The sequence below is a fragment of the Megascapheus bottae genome, chromosome 1 (genome assembly GCF_031878675.1).
Source record: "Megascapheus bottae isolate mThoBot1 chromosome 1, mThoBot2.hap1, whole genome shotgun sequence".
NCBI classification, from domain to species: domain Eukaryota; kingdom Metazoa; phylum Chordata; class Mammalia; order Rodentia; family Geomyidae; genus Megascapheus; species Megascapheus bottae.
In genome coordinates, this window is record NC_143509.1 from 58,168,871 (window position 1) to 58,189,593 (window position 20,723).

The 20,723-nt window shown below is 36.6% G+C and overlaps 1 protein-coding gene across 1 annotated transcript in view; it reads left to right on the top strand.

Moving 5' to 3' along the window:
* Positions 1-20,723, top strand: part of Golgb1 (golgin B1) — a 56,235-nt gene that overhangs the window by 23,698 nt on the left and 11,814 nt on the right. Inside the window, exons 10-15 of the mRNA XM_090345504.1 lie at positions 270-385; positions 4,443-4,557; positions 6,935-7,008; positions 10,304-15,495; positions 17,163-19,074; positions 19,450-19,628. Coding sequence (XP_090201630.1) covers positions 270-385; positions 4,443-4,557; positions 6,935-7,008; positions 10,304-15,495; positions 17,163-19,074; positions 19,450-19,628 — 7,588 coding nt within the window. The remainder of the gene's footprint in view (positions 1-269; positions 386-4,442; positions 4,558-6,934; positions 7,009-10,303; positions 15,496-17,162; positions 19,075-19,449; positions 19,629-20,723) is intronic.

The following is a 20,723-nucleotide window of genomic DNA, read 5'->3' on the forward strand; positions in this document are numbered from 1 at the left end:
TATTAACATTGATCTTCAATCCATTTTACTACGAATGAAAAACTTTTCATTTTATTTATGGCAAATAATGCTCTATGTGTTTGTTGTATCTTTGAAGGAAGTCCTTTCTTAGATGCCCTTTAGACCTAGAAAGCACATAACCCATTTTTTAAGTAGTTATCACTGGCATCATGATTTTAAGTACAAAGCTGAACTAGTGTATCCTTGGAATATAATAACCCACTAAGTTTCAGAATTGATAGAGATTCCACTTCTTTTCTTTTCCTTAGATCAACTTCAGCAAAAAGCCAAAGAAATTAGCCAATTTCTAAATAAAACAACCTTGCAAAAATATGAAACAGCATCTCAGACTTCTTTATCAGATGTTAATAATGAGGGCACACAGGTAATTAAATATGAATTTTTTACAAATATGATCTGTCTTTGCTGTGTTCTTGGGGACTCTAAGTAGGACTTATTGGAAAGAGTAGTATAACATTTTTATCTTTTCTTCCTGATAATATGCTTTGTGGAGGGATGATTCTATTTGAAAGGAAATCATGAAAGTCATTCGTGCAGTGTCTCAACAAGAATAATGAGAAAATAATTAAATTTCAAGCACCATGCTATTTGGAGCCTTTCAGTTTTAAGATCTGATTCATTTACTATGAATCATTAGTTTTGCTTATATAATCCATTTCCCCTGTTCAAAAATCAGCTTTGTTTTTAGCAAACTGAGATTTACTGAGGTTTAGTATGCACAAACTTAAAAGCTTATTATCCAAGTCATACTGCTTGCATTAAATGTATACACATTTAATTACCAAATGGCTGCCAGGCTATTTTCTCTTCCCAGTACAGATATTTCTGTAGTGAGACAGACAATAGGCTACTATTCAGCATAAATATTAGAGCAAAAGGAGTTATTTTCACAATCCTACTTGATGAATGCCAGCTGGGATATATGTATGTATCTAATTCTTCCCCAAATGACAGCCTATTAGACAAGAATGTCAAGTTCAAAGGGCCATGCTGTGTACTGATTTAAAAAGAAAAAAAATGTTGTTGGTTTGACTTTATAAGCTTTCCAGTCTCATACTTTTATTTCTAATTTAATTTCATAGTGTCAATAGAATAGTAATGGGTACTTGAAAATTTATCAAAACTTGCCAGATTGTGTTAGCTCACACCTGTAATCCTAGCTACAGAGGAGGCTGAAACTTGAAGATCATGATTTGAGGAAGATCATGATCTGGGCTGAAAAGTTCATGAGATTTTGTTTCAACTGAGAGCTGGCAGGTGGCACATTCCTGTTATCTACAACAGGAAACTTAAAAGAAGTAGATGGGGCCCAGGTATGTCTGGACAGGAAGGAAGACCTTATCTCAAAAGGAACCAGCACGCATGGGACTTGGAGGCACAGCTTGGGGTAGTCTAGGCTATGAGCTCAAATCCTAGTACTGCCCAAAAAAAACCCCTAAATAACAGAAATCCTTGTTTTATGCCTTCTCTTTGATAAACAATTATTAAAAAGATACTCGATGTACTTGACATACAACAATCATACATAAAGTGTGTAATTTGATGGTTTAATATGTATAATCCATGAAGCTATCACCACAAACAAGATGAAAACATCATAAACCATCTCCAGAAGCTTTCTTCTGCCCTCTTTAACTCACACATCTCTCCTTATCCAGAAAACTACTAATCTGATAGCTGTCACAGTTTAACTTTTATTTATTAGAATTTATCCCTTTTTTATATATTGTTCATTCCAGCATACTTATTTTGAGATTCATTCCATTGTATATACCAATAATTCATTCTTCTGTATTTATGGAGTACATTGTACATTAAAAATTTGTTCATTTTCTCATGGATATACAACTAAAATTGTTGCCAGATTTTGCTATTGTAAATAAAGGATCTTTATCTTTTGAGGTGATTCAACAAGTAAGGTACTAATTTTGACCACTATTGCAATTGCCATTTGGGTACTTTTGGGGGGGGAGAAAATCACAGATAAATGGTCACTTATAAATGTTTTAGGTTTCATAAGCCTTATATTTTTTGTTATAACTAGACTAAACAACTCTGCTAATTGTAGTGCCATAGCAGACAGAATAAAAATAAACAAATGGTGAAATACATTTTAGAAGATGTTGTCATTAATTTTTTTTTCTAATTTCTTCCCTGCTTTAGAAACTCTAGTTACAAATAAATGAGGCTACTTGTAGTTCTTCCAGAAGTCACTAATGCTGATTTTAATTTAATTTTTTTTTCCTTTGGTGGTAGTTGTGTTTATGCTGGCCATAGGCTTGAACTGAGAGCCTAGGTGCTTGCTGTCCCTGACCTTTTTTTCTCAAGGCTAGCATTTTTTACCACTTGAGGCACAGATCCACTTCTGGGTTTTTTGGTGCTTAATTGGAGGTAAGAGTTTCACAGACTTTGCTACCTCGCTGGCTTTGAACCACAGTCCTCAGATCTCAGTCTCCTGAGTAGCTGGGATTTTATTTATTTTGTTAGCTTCTCCTTGTTTGCTTTTTTTTCTTTTGTCCATCGTGGGGCTTGAACTCTGGGCCCAGGTGTTGCCCGAGTTCTTCAGCTCAAGGCTACTGCCCTACCCTTTGTGCCACAATGCCACTTCTGATTTTCTAGTGGTTAATTGGAGATAAGAGCCAGGCTGGTCTTGAATCGCAATCCTCAGATCTCAGCCTCCTGAGTAGCTAGGGTTATAGGCCTAGCCACAGGTACCCCCGGCTTTTTGCTCTTTTTAAGTTGAAATCTTTTATTGTACTATGTCTAATCTCTTGTTAGTTGTATTAATGTAGTTTTATCAGCCTCATAATTTTCTTCTCTCATCTTTTTGAGCTTTAAACTTTTCTATGTTTTGACAATATACACGGGTATACATACATATATATAGGCATGCATATATATATGCATATATACATGGTCTTTCTGTATAACCCCCACTGACCTCAAACTCAAAACTGCTCCTACCTTAGCCTCCTAAGTGCTGAGATTAATTGTATGCACCAACCACACCAGCCTTATTTTTTCAATCCTAATGTTTGTCTGATTCAGTTGATTACTTCTCTGAATTCATTGTAGCTTATATTTTTTTCTGAGTTTCATAATCTTTGTTTGCCAAACATCATGGGTATTCAATATCTTTGTATTCATATAATTTTTGTGAAGTTTTGTAAGTATTAAAAATTTTAAATTATTACCTTTAAGTAGTTATACAAAGAAATTGCCATTCGACAAAGCAGTTTATGCAATGTACTTGCTTGTACTCCTGAAGCAAGTTACCTTGCTAAGCATTTTACTTATGCTATATGAAAAACCAGTTTTTCACATTTGGCTATGTAAATTGGTACTTTTTAACCTGGCCTGAATTGTCACCCAGTGTTATGTTCTTTTTTTCATATTTTTTATTGTAATTAATAGAAGGGTTACATTATATTCACCAGATAGAAGGTGCATTACTTCACATGCATTGATACCCTTTCTCATGTCATGGTCCCCATTTCACTCCCCCCCCCCGTGTGGTTTTTTTCCCCCCTTCCCTATCCAATTTCAAATAACCAATCAAGCATATATACAGTATATCAGATAGCAAGGTGAAATACTGTAACAATAGATAACCAAGGGAGAGCAAAAGAGATGAGAGATAACATAGTACATTAAGGACAACAATCACTCATTATATGGCTTTTGTTTCTATGTCCTGGAGATCCTTTTATTTAGCATCACTAAATGGCATTATGTATCTAGGTTTTGTTCTGTTGTAAATCTCTGCTAGGAGAGCCCAAGGTGTTATTTTCTAAGTTCTCCAGATAGTTTGGGTAGTTTAGTTATCCTTGGACGATAGCCTTACATTCCATGCACTGCTCTGTACTGTTAAATACTTGAAGATGTTTCACAGATGTCCTGTGTGGTATTATTCTGTAAACTCCTAGCTTACTCTCCACTGATTCTTAGCTATGGTTTCTCAATTTAGGAAGTTAGACAGGCTCTACTTAGATCCCCCTTAGATCTACTTTCATCCCCCCTTTGGGATGAAACCTATTATACATGGAAAAAACAAAATAGTTTTTCCTGAGTACTATTCTACTCCCCTGGAGCCTTTCTTCATATGCATTCTCCCTCAATAGGGAGCTTGATACTTTGTAGCACCAATCTTATTTACTACAAACTTTGGATTTCCGTTTTTATGATCCAGGCTTCAGTCTTGTATTCAGAAAATAAATGAACTGAAGTTTGTGTGAAATATTTTATTTCTTCTTTTAGCTTCAGATTTAAATTTTTTTCAATGATTATCTGGATGGCATTTTTCAAGTATTCTTATAACTGGATAACTTTTAGAAGACAAAAATGCTAGAGGCCATCGACATTATTAGAATGAGAGGTTTTTCACTAAAGAATCATTAATTTGTTGTCCTTTTACTATTTAGGCAGTCACTGAGGAGAATATTGCCTTTTTGGAGAAGAGAGTGATAGAGCTAGAAAATGAAAAGGAAACCTTGCTCCTTAGTTCTATAGAGCTGGAGAAACTGAGAGCTGAGAATGGTATGTATAAATGGAAAACACAGTTCTGTCTTTTTATCCCTCAAGTACCTCTATTCTTAACACTAAATAATATGCAGATTTTCTGGTTCTCAGATAGTAAAGATATTAATAAAGCAGAAATAGTTATAAAAAATAAGATTAACATACATTAAATAGTAGCATAGTGCGAGTGTTCATGGAAATATAACATTTTGTAACATGAGTTCCATATACTGCAGGATTTCTATGTAATGTGCATTCATCAAAGGTATCTTTTTGAAAGTATGATTGGACTTAGACTTTAATAAGATGATGAATATTTTAATAGGCAAAATGAGAAAAGAAAGCTTTCTTGAGATAACAAATCAAGATAAATAAGTTAAAAGGTAAAATCCATTTTTGTTTTTTTTTCTCATGCTAATAGTTTGCTTGAATCCTTCTGGATTTCCCAGGAGGTTAGCTCTGATCATGGAGTCAATGTGTTTTTGTCCTTCTATAATATTCTTGCATACCTTTAATGTTGATAAAAATGGTCTGTTTATATGTTTGCTCTAGGTTTTGTTTTTTTTTTTTCATTTTATTGTAAAGGTGGTGTACCCAATGAGTAAGGTAAAATGTTCTTTGTTCTTTTTCTTTTTCTTTTTTTTTTGTTTTTAAACTTCCTTTTACCATGAAGAGCACAGTACCAGGCCCTGAGCTCAAGCTACAGGACTGACAAAAAAAAAGTCTCATCTATGATGTTTACTTACAATTTAGCAAAGAGTTCCTATTCTGTTTGTGATGTGGTTTAAAGGGTATTATGTGTGTTCCATTTTCTTTCCTGAAGTGATATTTGGCTGCAAAGTGTTATGGATTGGCTTGTGTCTGATCTCACAGTTTACTTTTGCCTTATTTGTGATTATTCTGTTTGACTCACATTTTTGCATTATTGTTAGTTACTGTGTCCCTTATTCAAATAACTTGTGAGTAAAATGTCTGAACATACTTTACTGTCTTAAATTCATTTGTTTCATGGATATTCTTACCTCCATTCATACAGCAGATATCTTTTGTGTCCTTTCTGTGTTCCAGGCAGTATCCTAGTTGCAGAGAATATAGCTGTAGGGCATCCCCTATTATTGCTATAATGTAAACATACACATTATAAGTAATGTGTATATAAAAACAGAAATTAGGAACAGCTGTTAGGAATCTGAGGCAAGAGGATTAAGAGCTTGATCTAAGTGGGATTTGTCTTTATAGGGATGGGAATGGGGAGAAAAATAAAGTCTTCATTTTAAACATTTTCTATCCCTTGGATAATAGGAAGGCGGTGTTAGAAAGATCTGAGTAGGCCTGTTTGGAAATTTGATACCTAAATAAGGAAAGGAAAATTTGATACCTAAATAAGCTATGCCAATAGGTTAAGAAAAGGCAGGGCAAATGCTTGAAGATAAAAAGAGTTCAGATGTCCTGAGATGTGAGTGAATTTGACTTGTTTGCAGAATAGAATAAAGGCCAGTGTTTGTTTTTAGTAAACAAAGGAGAAGAGGTTAGGTTAGGAAAGTAAATGGAGTCAAAGCATGAGGCTCCTTTTACATCATGCTGAGTAAGACATTTACACATTGTATAAAAACCATACTTTCTTTAGTGTTTTAGTTTAGAAAGAATGTAAGCATTTGGGGGTATTACTATTAGTATTCAATATTTTTATTTTTTGAGCTATTTAGATCTGTTTTAGATATAGACATTGTTAAGTCCTAGCTTGTAATCACAGCTCTCTGGTTGCTAGTTTTATAACCTAGTTATATAATATAATTTTATTTTATTTTCTTTCTTCATTTAGTCATTGAAAAGATTAACTCATTCTTTTAGTGTAATGTTTTTATCAATATGTGAAAGAATATTGAGGATTTTTTTAAATTTTTTATTGTAATTAATAAAAGGGTTACATGATATTTGCCAGATAGAAGGTGCATTAATTCACATACATTGATACCCTTTCACATGTCTTGGTACCCATTACCCTCCCCCCCCCACCCTCCCCACTCTATTGAGGATGTTTTAAATATTATATTCATATAAAGTGTACACTTTGAACACAGTAAAATAATGGATAAGTTTTCTTAGGAGATCCAGATCATGCCACAGAAATAACTGGAATAATCAGGTGCCAAGGAATCTTTCAAGCCTTTCACTGTTCAGTTGTACTACTTTCAGACTCATCATCACCTGCTTCCATTCTATCTTGTCATATCAACTATTTCTTATTTTAACAAAACAAGCTTTTTATGTCTTTCAAACTGCCTATTTCTCTCCTTTAGATTATTTCATGCATTTCAATAGCTTCACATACAATTATGTCGCTCTTCAAATTCTCCACATGTGTTTTCTAAAGATTTTATTTTGTGAATTTCAGAAAAGCTCTCTTCTCGGATTACTCTCCTAGAGGCTCAAAATAGAACTGGAGAAGCAGACAGTGGTGTCTCCGAGGTAAATGATACATTCTTACTTTGATTAGAATGGATGCTAGATTAAGAGGAGGTAGTTTCAAATCTAAGCATCTGTTTAGATTTAAGAGGTCTATTTAAGAATTCGTAATAGTTAGAATTTCTCATTTGGCATTCAAGTGCTATTGTAGCAATTACTTTGTCCATCTCAGGGAAGTTTCTCAATAGAGATTTGATTTAAAAAAAATTTAAATAACTTGTGCTGAACATGGTGGCATATGCTTATAATCTCAGCACTAAGGAGACTGAGGCAGGATGATCACAATTTTGAAGCCAGCCTGGCCTCCCTGTCACTGTCCTCTATTAAATAATACAAGAGCCTTCTGAGCTTCCCACAGCTTATTTGGTACAACTTTACTTAGAATTATATTTTTAAAAAGATCTGTGTAGAAAATGATCCATTTTACAACCTGAAATTTACTAGAAGAAATAAGTGATTGAAGATGACCATCTGTCACTGCCTGCTCATTTCCATGGGCAGCTTCCTTTTGTCTTTCTCTGTGCAATACAATTCTCTTCTGCTAAAAAAAAAAAGAAAGAGAGAGAGAGGAAATATATAGTAGCTTAATAGTCTGTTGACTTAAGTTGGTTGTAGCTGTATTGTGTATAATTAGCTGTGGTATTCGAGACAGTAAATCAGTCGTAGAAACATAAATGATTTTAAGGATGTGTACTTTAAGGAAGTATCTTCTTGTATTACGATTCTCCGAGGATAGAATTGGCTCATGTTGGCCAGTTCAAAATCTACTTGGTAGGCCAGATGATCTGTCTGAAACAGGGAGATTTGAAGTTCCACTCTAAAGTATGAGTCTGCTAAGATTCATTCTTTTTTATTCTTACTGTTTTTTGTCGAGTCCTTCAGATGATTGTATGATACTTGCCAGCATTCAAAAGGATAATCTCATTGTCCTTAATGTATTATGTTATCTGTCATCTCTTTTGCTGTCCCTTGGTTATCTCATATTGTTACAGTATTTCATCTTGTTATCTGATATATTGTATATATGCTTATTTGGTTATTTGAAATAGGATAGGGAAGGGGAGAAAACAAGATGAGGAGTGGGGGTGGGGGAGTGAAATGGGGACCAAGACATGAGAAAGGGTATCAATGTTTGTGAAGTAATGCACCTTCTATCTGGTGAATATAATGTGACCCTTCTATTAATTACAATAAAAATTATGGAAAGGCTGGGAGTTTGGCCTAGTGGTAGAGTGCTTGCCTAGCATGCATGAAGACTTGGGTTCGATTCCTTGGTACCACATACATAGAAAAAAGCTGGGAGTGGTGCTGTGGCTCAAGTGGTAGAGCTCTAGCCTTGAGAAAGTACAAGGACGGTACTCAGGCCCTGAGCTCAAGCCCAGGGCTGGCGGAAAAAACAAAAACAAAACCATGTGTGTATATATATATATATATATATATATATATATACACACACACACACACACACACACACACACACACACACACACACACACATATAGGACTGGCAAAAAATATATATATACATATATGAAAAAAAAAGGATAATCTCCCTTACAGGTGTGATCTAACAGGGCCCAGTTAGAGCAGTAATTTAAATGATTAAACTAGTACTTATGAATAATGATGAGATAACTTTTTATTAGCATCAATTAGTTATACAAAAGGGGTTCATTTTAATGTGTTCTTATGTGCATACAATATACTTAATCAGACACACACACACACACACACAGTCTCATTTGTCTCTGATGTCTCTTCCCCTTGAGATAACCTCTTTTGAGATCATGACTAATTCTAAAACAGTGAGTTTTGTTGTTATTCAATTGGTTATAGAACAACAAGATGAGATGATAGCTAATAGCTATTAAATAATATATGCCATCTGCAAGCAAATGGTAGAACCAAGAAATAAGCCAGTCTGTTTGGTATACAGAATTTGTACTGCCAAGTCATTGAATATTGTTGTGTGGGGCTTTTTTCTTCCCCATCAAGTTAGAATTATTTTTCTGGGGGAAAAAGTACTGGTGTTATTGAACACTGGAAATTTTATTGTGTTTCCTGTTCCCTAATAAATTTAATAAAATGCTGATTGAATTTTTGAGATTCATGATTTTCTTTCCCCAGAAAAAAATTGTAGAGGTAATTTATATTGAGCTTCACACAGTAGTTTTCTAATTATTTGGTTTATATTTGCCAAAGAAGTCTATAATTTCATGCAAATACACCAGTGGCACTCATTTTTGATTATTTGTTGCTGGTAGTTTGTCTGAGTGCATTCATTTGATAATCTACTTGTTTATTAATGGCTAATGATATCTAATATTTGAAACTTTCTTATTTCAGTGACTAAGAAAAAGAATCCCATAAATTCCTTCTTGATATGCTAAAATGAAGGTTTAATTTATTTACTTTTTTTTTTTTTTTTGCCAGTCCTGGGCCTTGATCTCAGGGCCTGAGCATTGTCCTTGGGCTTTTCCTCAAGGCTAGTGCTCTACCACTTGAGCCACAGAACCACTTCTGGCTTTTCTATGTATGTGGTACCACGGAGTTGAATCTGGGTCTTTGTGCATGCTAGGCAGGCACTCTACCACTAGACCAAACTCCCAGCCCTTATTTACTTTTTTAGAGAGGTCAATAATGGGGCTTAAACTCAGGGCCCAGGTCTTGTCTGTGAGTGCTTTCACTCAAGGCTAGTTCTACCACTTTAATCCACAGGGCCACTTCCAGTTTTCTAGCGTTTTACTAGAGATAGGAATCTCATGGACTTTTGTGCTTGGGCTGGCTTTCAACTGTGATTCTCACATCTCAGCCTGCTGAGTAGCTAGAAATACAGGCATAGCCACCAGCACCTGGCTATTTACTAGTTTAGTTATTAGGCAGGTATTTTTGTTTTGTTTTTTGCTGCACTTGGGATGAAACCCAGGCCCTTCTAATGCAAGGCAAGTACTCTACTAGTGAGCTACAGCACCAGCCCTTTCAGCTGTTCTTAGGAGGGAAAAAAATAGCAGTTTTCATATATGGAATATCTACAAAATTAATCCCACATCTCCTTAGATTCTGTGTATTGAAATTGAACTTAGAATGAGATTAACAGAAATTCTGCTAGAAGTTCAGTTTTAGAGATGCAAATAGATTTTTATTTTATAAGAAGAGTTTAATGTTATAAAGAATAATTTTATCAGATAAGTTTCAGGTTTTGGAAAAATGCATGAAATAACAATTTTTAGTTAGGCCTTTTTAATAGTATAAGAAGTGTAACTAAGGCTTTCTTCTTCCTTCTTTTTTTTTTTAATAGATCAGCACAATTGTTTCTACCACACTCAACAAGAACAGCTCTCCTACCAATAACATTGGACAAGATGTAGAATGCACATCTTTTCAGAAACATAAAGAACTATCTGTCTTATTAGTGGAAATGAAAGAAACTCAAGAAGAAATTGCATTTCTTAAATCACAGCTGCAGGGAAAAAGAGCTGAGGAGAACCACGAGAACCTAGACCAGAATGAAATGAAACAGATAGAGAGTGAAGGAATACCTCCAGTACAAATGAAAGTATATCCTGACGATACAACAGTAGATTTTCCCATAATGCAAACTGAAGACAGCAATGTTCCAGCATTTGATAAAGAGGAACAGGAGACCACAAACCACCAACATAGACTGTCCGAGGAAAGACTTCTTAATGACACTAAAAAGAAATTTAGATCAGAGCATGACAGCATTGATAAATCCCCTTCTGCTGTGTTAGATATTGGTCAGTGTAACGAAGATGAATTGCAAAGGCTAAAAAGTCAAATTTTAGAGCTTGAGACAAACTTTCAGAAGTCAGAAGAAATCTATGAGAAAACTTTAGAGGAAAAAGCTAAGGAAATTAGCAGCCTCACCCAGCTGGTTGAGGAATTTAAGAAGAATGCTGAAGACACCAATATTGCATTCACTGCTTTGTCTGAAGAAAGAAACCAGCTTCTTTCTCAGGTGAAGGAACTTAATGTTCTCGCCGAACTAAGGGCCCAGGTAAAAGAACTGGAAATGAACCTTTCAGAAACAGAAAGGCAAAGAAGGATGGACTACGAAAGCCAAACCACTCAGCACAACATGCTCACTGAGCAGGTTCACAGCCTCCACATAGAAGGCAAGTCTAAAGATGTGAAAATCGAGGCCTTACAGAAAGAACTGGATGATGTCCAGCTGCAGTTTTCTGAGCAGGTCACCCTGATGAAAAACCTGCAGTGCCAGCTGCAGACAAAAGAAAATGAAGTGCATGAGGGGGCCAAGCGTGTAAGGGACATCTCAGATAAGGTGGAAGAGCTTTCACAAGTTCTTTCACAGAAGGAATTTGAAATCGCAAAAATGGATCAACTCTTACTAGAGAAAAAGAGAGAAGTAGAGATGCTCCAACAAACAATCGAGGAGAAAGACCAACAAGTGACAGAACTCAGTTTCAGTATGACGGAGAAAATGGTTCAGCTTAATGAAGAGAAGTTTTCTCTTGGGGTTGAAATTAAAACTCTTAAAGAACAGCTGAATTTATTATCTAGGGCTGAAGAAGTGAAAAAAGAACAAGCAGAAGAAGATAATGAAGTTATTTCAGGCCTTAAACACAATTATGAGGAATCAAGCTCAGCAGGGCTGATAAGTAAAGAAGAACTTCAGCATGAATTAGATCGTCTAAAGAAAGAAAGTGAGCAAAGAAAAAGAAAGCTTCAGGCAGCTCTTATTAATAGAAAAGAGCTTCTTCATAGAGTCAGTACATTAGAAGAGGAACTAGCCAAAGTGAGAGATGAATCCAGGAACGAGATTGCACTCAGTGAGAGTGAGAGGAAGAAAACAGAGGAAGATAAAGTAAACAAGGAAGACTCAGAGAAATGTCTGACTACTAAGTGGCAAGAAATAGAAATGTCCTTAAAACAAACGATATCTGAAAAAGAAGCAGAGCTATTACATTTAAGGAAAGATTTGGAAGAAAAGGTGGTAGCAGAAGAACAGTTACAAGTTCTGGTCAAACAGATAAATCAGAACCTGCAAGATAAGACAAATCAAATAGACTTGCTCCAAGCGGAAATTTTTGAAAACCAAGCAGTTATCCAGAAGTTAACCGCAGGTCACAAGGATGCCAGTAATGGAAACTCAGCAGCACTTGTAAAAGAAACAGTAGAGACCAATCCAGCCACTGCTGGTAGTGGAGAGTGCTGGAAAACAGAAATGGAAGAAAAGATACTGAATCTTGAAAAAGAAAAGGAGCAACTTCAAAAAAAACTTCATGAAGCCTTGGCTTCACGTAAGGTGATTCTAAAAAAAGCACAAGAGAGAGAAAGACATCTTAAGGAGGAGCTAAAGCAACAAAAAGATGACTATAATTGCTTGCAAGAACAGTTTGATGAACAAAACAAGGAAAATGAGAACATCGGAGCCCAGCTAAAGCAACTCCAGATTCAGTTAAGGGAGTCCATAGACAGAAAACTCCTAAACACTGACCAACAGGATCCTGGCTCTCCAGCTCAAACTTCAGAAGAGCCTGTATTCAAAAACGCTGAACAGCGTCCTACTCAACTGATGTTAGAGTCAGATGTGTGCCCAGCCTTACCTTCTCATCCTGGAGATGAAAGTGTTCTCCAAGATAATATTTCTGTTGTCCAAATTAAGGCTCTGCTGAAAGAAGTACAGGCTGAGAAGGAAGAATTAGAGCTTAAAGTTAGTTCCACAACAAGTGAGCTTACTAAAAAATCAGAAGAGGTATTTCAGTTACAAGAACAGATAAATAAACAGAATTTAGAAATCCAGAGTCTGAAGGCATCATCCTGTGAAGCTGAGGCCTATGTAGAAAGCCTGAAGCAAAAATTAGAAAGCAGTCAACTAGAAATTGCTAGCATAGAACATCTAAGAACATTGCAGCCTGAGCTAGATAAACTTCAAAAACTCATGAGCCAAAAGGAGGAAGAAGCCAGCTGCCTTTCTGGACAACTTAGTGAGAAAGAAGAAATCCTTAGTAAAGTACAGACAGAAATAACAGAACAAGAGGAGTTGATTAAGGCTCTGCACACACAACTGGAAATGCAAGCCAAAGAGCATGATGAAAAACTGAAGCAGTTGCAGGTGGAACTTTGTGAACTAAAGCAGAAGCCAAAAGAGATTGCAGAAGAAAGTAAAGAAAGTAAACAGATACAGCGGAAACTGCAAGCTGCCCTCATTTCCCGAAAAGAAGCACTCAAAGCAAACAAGAGTCTCCAAGAGGAATTATCTTCAGCCAGAGATACTATTGAACATCTCACCAAGTCTCTGGCCAATGTGGAAAGCCAAGTTTCTGCTCAAAATATAGAAAAGGATGCATTCTTAGGAAGGTTAACTCTTCTTCAGGAGGAAAGAGACAAACTCATTGCAGAAGTGGACAAGTCCTTATTGGAAAATCAAAGTCTTAGTGGCTCTTGTGAAAGTCTGAAACTAGCTCTCGAGGGTCTCACTGAAGACAAGGAAAGCTTAGTAAAGGAAATTGAATCCTTGAGATGTTCAAAGATTGCAGAAAGTACTGAATGGCAAGAGAAGCACAAGGAATTGCAAAAAGAGTATGAAATTCTTTTGCAGTCCTATGAGAATGTTAGTAATGAAGCAGAAAGGATTCAGCATGTGGTAGAAACTGTGAGACAAGAGAAGCAGGAACTATATGGAAAGCTAAGAAGCTCAGAAACAAATAAAAAAGAGACAGAAAAGCAGTTACAGGAAGCTGAACGAGAAATGGATGAAATGAAAGAAAAGATGAGAAAGTTTGCTAAATCTAAGCAACAGAAAATCCTAGAGCTAGAAGAAGAGAATGATCGCCTAAGAGCTGAGGCACACCCCGAGGGAGGTACAGCTCAGGAACGTATTGAAGCACTTCTGTCTTCAAATTCCAGCATGAAGGAAGAACTAGAAAAGGTCACAACAGATTATAAAACCCTTTCAAAGGAATTTGAGGCTTTAGTGGCTGAGAAAGACAGCTTAAGTGAAGAGGTTCGAGATTTAAAGCATCAGGTAGAAAGTAATGTATCCCAACCTGTCAGCTTAGAAGCCAGTGAGCAACCTGATAACCACCTGGATGCTGTTGAAGAAGGTACACAGGTTGTGCCAGATGAGGCTCGAAAGCAAGAATCTTTGAGTGTGAGCACAAAGCCTGATGATGACAATGGTGTTTTGTCGGAGAATAGTGCCAAGCCTGACATGAGTGAGAATTTCAGTTCACATGATGAAATTAATAACTACCTACAGCAGCTCGATCAGCTGAAAGGAAGAATTGCTGACTTAGAAGAGGAGAAGCAGAAAAATAAGGAATTTAGTCAGACTTTAGAAAACGAGAAACAAGCTTTACTGAGTCAAATATCAACAAAGGATAGTGAATTAACAATGCTTCAGGAAGAAGTAACCAAAATAAACCTGTTAAATCAGCAAATGCAAGAAGAACTCTCTAGAGTAACCAAATTAAAAGAGACTGCAGAAGAAGAAAAAGATGATTTAGAAGAGAGGCTGATGAATCAACTAGCAGAACTTAATGGAAGCATTGGGAATTATTATCAGGATGTTACAGATGCCCAAATAAAAAATGAGCAACTTGAATCTGAAATGCAGAACCTTAAAAAGTGTGTGAGTGAATTGGAAGAAGAAAAGCAGCAACTAGTCAAGGAAAAAACCCAGGTGGAATCAGAAATACGAAAAGAATATTTTGAGAAAATACAAGGTGCTCACAAAGAACCGGGCAGTAAAAGCCACGCAAAAGAACTTCAGGAGTTGTTGAAAGAAAAACAACAAGAGGTAAAGCAATTGCAGAAGGACTGCATAAGGTATCAAGAAAAGATTAGTGCTCTGGAAAAAACTGTTAAAGCTCTAGAATTTGTTCAGACCGAATCCCAGAAGGATTTAGAGAAAACCAAAGAAAATTTGGCTCAAGCGATTGAACACCGCAAAAAGGCACAAGCAGAATTAGTTAGTTTTAAAGTAGTACTTGATGACACTCAGAGCGAAGCTGCAAGGGTCTTAGCAGATAATCTTAAACTGAAAAAAGAACTTCAGTCAAATAAAGAATCAGTAAAAAGCCAAATGAAACAAAAGGATGAAGATCTTGAGCGAAGATTGGAACAGGCGGAAGAGAAACACATGAAAGAAAAGAAGAATATGCAAGAGAAACTGGATGCTTTGCATAGAGAAAAGGGCCACTTTGAAGAGATGATGGAAGAGATTCAGGATACCTTGAGCAAGAAAGACAAAGAAATGAAGCAACTGCAGGAGAACTTGGACAGTACTGTGGCCAAGCTTGCAGCCTTCACTAAGAGCATGTCTTCCCTCCAGGATGATCGTGATAGAGTGATAGATGAAGCCAAGAAGTGGGAAAGAAAGTTTGGTGATGCTATTCAAACCAAAGAAGAAGAAATTCGACTCAAAGAAGAGAACTGCAGTGTTTTAAAGGATCAACTTAGACAAATGTCTATCCATGTGGAGGAATTAAAGATCACTATTTCCAGGTAAAGTCATCACTTTTTTTTCTCTTCTAGAGGTAATTGATGGACCCCCCAAAAGAATCTAAACTATTTCCTTTTTCTTTAAGATTATGAGGCTAATTTTGTTTTAAATCCCCTTAGAAGATATATCTTTCCTTTTCTCACTTCTGAGGTCTTTTTTTTCCCAAATAACTTTCAACTTATTGATCTATATATTGATCACATTTAAATATTCTGATCCTTTTTGTTGGTGGTGGTGGTGGTCGTGGGACTTGAACTCTGGACCTGGGTGCTGTACCTCAGCTCTTCAGGTCAAGGCTAGTGCTCTACTACTTGAGCCACAGCACCTCTGGTTTTCTAGTAGTTAATTGGAGATAAGGACTTTCTTGCCCAGGCTGTCTTTGAACCACAATCCTCAAATCACAGCCTTCTGAGTAGCTAGGATTACAGGCTTGAGCTACCGGCACTGGCTATATTCTGTACTTTTTCATCATTATTCTCTTGGGAGATATCTTAGGTTTCCCTTTCTTTTCTTTCCATCCTGAATTTAAGTACCAAACTACCCTTGTTTGGATTCCTACCACAGTTTATTCCCAAAAGATTGTTTTAGTTTCCTAAATGATCTTTTTTCTCTTCTTCATACATCATACTGTATACTGCATATTCCTGTTAGAATTACTTTCCTCAGATTCTAAATTTATAATACCATTTTTAAGCTCAGAAACTAACAAATGATACAAGTATGCTGGTTCATCCCTGTAATCCCCACACATGGAAGGCTGTGGATGATTATGAGTTCAAGATCATTCTGGGATTCCCATAAAGCTCTAGGCCAGCCTGTACTATATAACAACATTCTTCACTTTTCTCTTGGACTTTTTTTTTGGGGGGGTGGGGGTAGCGGGGGAGTTTGAACTCAGAGCATCATACTTTGTCCACTTAAACTATGCCTCAAACCTGCTTTTTTTTTCACTAAAGAATTTATTAACATTGAGTTTTACATCATATTTCAAATGATGTGTTTAAAAAACAAGTATTCAGGAAGGCAATCTTTATATACAATCACTGGCACTTAGATTTTAGAATATAATTAGGCTGAGGGTTTGTATGTCATAGATACATATTAATCTATGTAATAAAACATGTCTATGGAGTCATAAATTTTTATGTCTATGTAGTTGTGTTTATATTTCCAATACTATTTTTGTAACTTTATTGATATCTTCGGTATATAAATAGACATTGTCTTATTACATTTGGTGTGTGTGTCCCATTCAGCTTCTGCTGGCTACAGTTTCTTCTTTTTTTTTAATTAACAATTGTATTTTATTGTCAGGGTAATATATAGAGGGGTTACAGTAACATTCATTAGGTAATGGCTACATTACTTCTTGAACATTGATACTTCTCCCCATGTTTTTCACCCAATTTCCCTCCCCCAACCCCTCCTAATCATCCTGTTTTTCCCTTTTCCTTTCCTATTTCAAATAAACATACATACAATATACCAGGTACCAAAGTCAGATGTAGTAACAACAAAAAAAGGTATAGAATTATGAATATTAATTTATACCTCTTTAAGTACATGTTGTAATTTGTGTTCCTTAGGCATAATGGAATTTTTCTGTGAAATCTATAACTAATGGCTTTTTCTTTTTCCCTTTTTTTCCCCTGCTTTGTTTCATTTTTAGGCTTGAACATGACAAGCAAATTTGGGAGGCCAAGGCCCAGATAGACATCCAGCATCACCAGAAGGTTTGTGATACTCTACAGGGAGAAAACAAAGAACTTTTGTGCCAGCTAGAAGAGACTCGACACCTATACCAAAATTCTCAGAACGAATTGGCTAAATTGGAATCAGAACTTAAGATTCTGAGGGACCAGGCAAATGATTTAAATGATTCTTTAGAAAAATGTAAGGAACATAAAGAAAATCTGGAAGGCATCATAAAGCAGCAAGAGGCTGATATCCAGAATTGTAAATTCAATTGTGAACAACTAGAGACGGATCTCCAGGCCTCCAGAGAGCTCACTGGGAAACTGCATGAAGAACTAAATATGAAAGAGCAGAAGATTATAAGTCTGCTTTCTGACAAGGAAGAAGCAATCCAAATAGCTGTTGCCGAACTCCATCAGCAGCATGATAGAGAAATTAAAGAACTGGAAAACTTGCTATCCCAGGAGGAAGAAGAGAATATTGTCTTAGAAGAGGAAAACAAAAAAGCCTTTGACAGAGTCAATGAGCTTGTGGAAACACTAAGCATGATCAATAAAGAAAACATTCAACTTAAGGGTCAGTTGGATTCTTTTGTTAAGTCTATGTCTTCTCTCCAGGATGACCGAGACCGCATAGTAAGTGACTATCAACAGCTAGAAGAACGACATCTCTCTATAATCCTGGAAAAAGACCAACTCATCCAAGATGCTGCTGCTGAAAATAATAAGCTTAAGGAAGAAATTCGAGGGTTGAGAAGTCACATGGATGATCTCAATTCTGAAAATGCCAAGCTGGATGCAGAACTAATCCAATATAGGGAAGACCTGAACCAAGTAATAGCAATAAAGGACTGTCAGCAAAAGCAACTTCTTGAAGCCCAGCAGCAGCAAAACAAGGAGCTGAAAAATGAATGCATAAAATTAGAAGAAAAGCTGAAGGAGTCTGAGGAAGCAAAGATGGATCTGCAGAGATCTTCAGACATCCTCCAAGAGGAAAAGTTAGGTTTATGTAAAGAGATTGAAAGCTTGAAATCATCCGTGTCCCAAATGAAGAAACAGGTGACAGCCTTGCAAGAAGAAGGTACTTTAGGTGTATACCATGCCCAGTTAAATGTGAAAGAAGAGGAGGTTCAAAGGTTAAATGCAGTACTCTCCTCCTCTCAGAAGAGAATTACAGAACTGGAAGAGGAATTAGTTTCTGTTCAAGAGGAAGCTACCCGGAAGGTAGAGGAAATGGAGGATAAACTGAAGAAGGAATTAAAGCATCTCCATCATGATGCAGGGATAATGAGAAATGAAACGGAAACAGCAGAAGAGAGGGTGGCAGAATTAGCACGAGATCTGGTGGCAGTGGAACAGAAGTTATTCATGGTCACCAATGAAAATAAAGATCTCATGGCCCAAGTTCAGTCTTTTGGAAGGTCTATGGATTCCTTGCAAAACAGTAGAGATCATGCCAATGAAGAACTTGAGGAACTCAAAAGGAAGTATGATGCCAATCTGAAGGAGTTGGCCCAGCTGAGAGAACAAAAGGGGCTCTTAAATACAGAGGGCAATGCCTTTCTTTCTCAGGCTGCCTTTCCCCTGAATACTGCTGAGGACAGCTTTTCTCGTCTTGAGAAACTTAACCAGCAGCTCATATCCAAAGATGAGCAACTGCTTCACTTGTCCTCACAGCTAGAAGATACCTACAACCAAGTGCAGTCCTTTTCCCAGGCCATGGCCAGTCTGCAGAAAGAAAGAGACCATCTATGGAGTGAGCTGGAGAAATTGCGAAAGTCGGAGGATGGGAAACAGAGGTCTGCAGCCCAGCCCACCTCTAGTCCAGCAGAAGTACAGAGTTTGAAGAGAGCTATGTCTTCTCTCCAGAATGACAGAGACCGACTAGTGAGTACCTTTAAAAGGTTCCTCAATCCTAGTCTGTCAAGAGGTTCAATTAAAATGGTATGGCAGTACACACTTGTAATCCCAGCACTTGGTAGGCTTATGTGAGTTCAAGACTAGTCCAGGCTGTACAGGCAGTTCCAGGTCACATTTGAAGCTCTAGAGTCAACTTGGGGCTTTGGGTGCAGTGTATACAGTGGAAAGTACCGGAATGATAACTCCTTGTAGCTTTGATGGAAGCTTTGTAGGTGTCAGTGGACTATTAGCTGCTAATAGTCTGTTGTGGTATCCAACTCACCTAACAGAGGAGCTGCTGATGAATCTAGCTGATTGAAAGAGATGCCATAAATTACTCTTTTACTTTCTGTTTGGTTAAAGCTGAAGGAATTGAAGAATCTGCAGCAGCAGTACTTATTGATTAATCAAGAGATCACTGAGTTACGTCCCTTAAAAACTCAGCTCCAAGAGTATCAAGATAAGATAAAAACATTTCAGATGATGCAAGAAGAGCTCAGGCAGGAAAAGCTCTCTTGGCAGCATGAGCTACATCAGCTCAGGTATGATTATCTCTGTATTTTGACCCTTTTTATTTTCTTTCACTTTTTAAGTTGAAACAATTGTGAATATGTAGATAGGTGTAAAGAATAGTCTGGCCAGTTTCAAGGTATATTTCCTCTAGCTTCTATCAGTAACATCCTACATTACCGTAGTACAGTGTCAAAACTAGGAAATTGGCTGGGTGTGGATGACTCAGGCCTGTAATTCAGAAGACTCATGATCCAAAGGGCTGTGATTGAATTCTAACCTACGCAAAAAATGAGGCCCCATTTCAACAAAAACAAGCTGAGTGTGGTGGTGAACGTCTGTGATCCTAAATATAGGCTGCAAGATAGTGTTCTGAGGCCAGCCTAGGCAAAGCAAGACCTTATATGAAAAATAACCTGAAAGCACAAAGGGCTAAGAGCATGGTTCAAGTTATAGAACACTTGCCTAGCACATGGGAGGCTGAGTTTAAGCCCCAGTACTGCCAAAATACAAAACAGGGAATTTGCGTATTTCCTGTGGAATTTCACAAACTGTACATGCATTTATTTTGTTTGATATGTGTGCATTCATATGTGAAGGACCATGAAGATTTTCACATATATAAATTCTCATCAACACCACTACAACCAAGATACATACCTATTTCATCTTTACAAATCTGTCCCCAGTGCTACATTCTACCTCTACCTACCCCAGCCCATATTCTTCTGGCAGTCACTAGTTACTAATCACTCCTATAGTTTTGTCATTTTGAGACTATTTTATATTTGGAATCTTGAAGTATGTTTTGAAATTAACTTTTTCCCCATGTATATGGTAATGTGTATCAATAATTCATAATGAATACTGTTCCATAGCATGAATGTACCTATTCACTCACTGGAGGACATGTATGTTGTTTCTGATTTTAGATAATAAATAAAGGTGCCATGGACACTTAACACTTAAAGGTTTCTATATGAAAATAACTTTTCTTTTATCTGGGACAGTTGTCCAATAATAATTCCCAATATTAGAATGTAAGTGCTAGAGTGTTTGGTAAATGTATGTTCATCTTTTTTTTTTTGGAAAAGTGTAAAATTGCTAATGGCATTTAATAGTCTCTC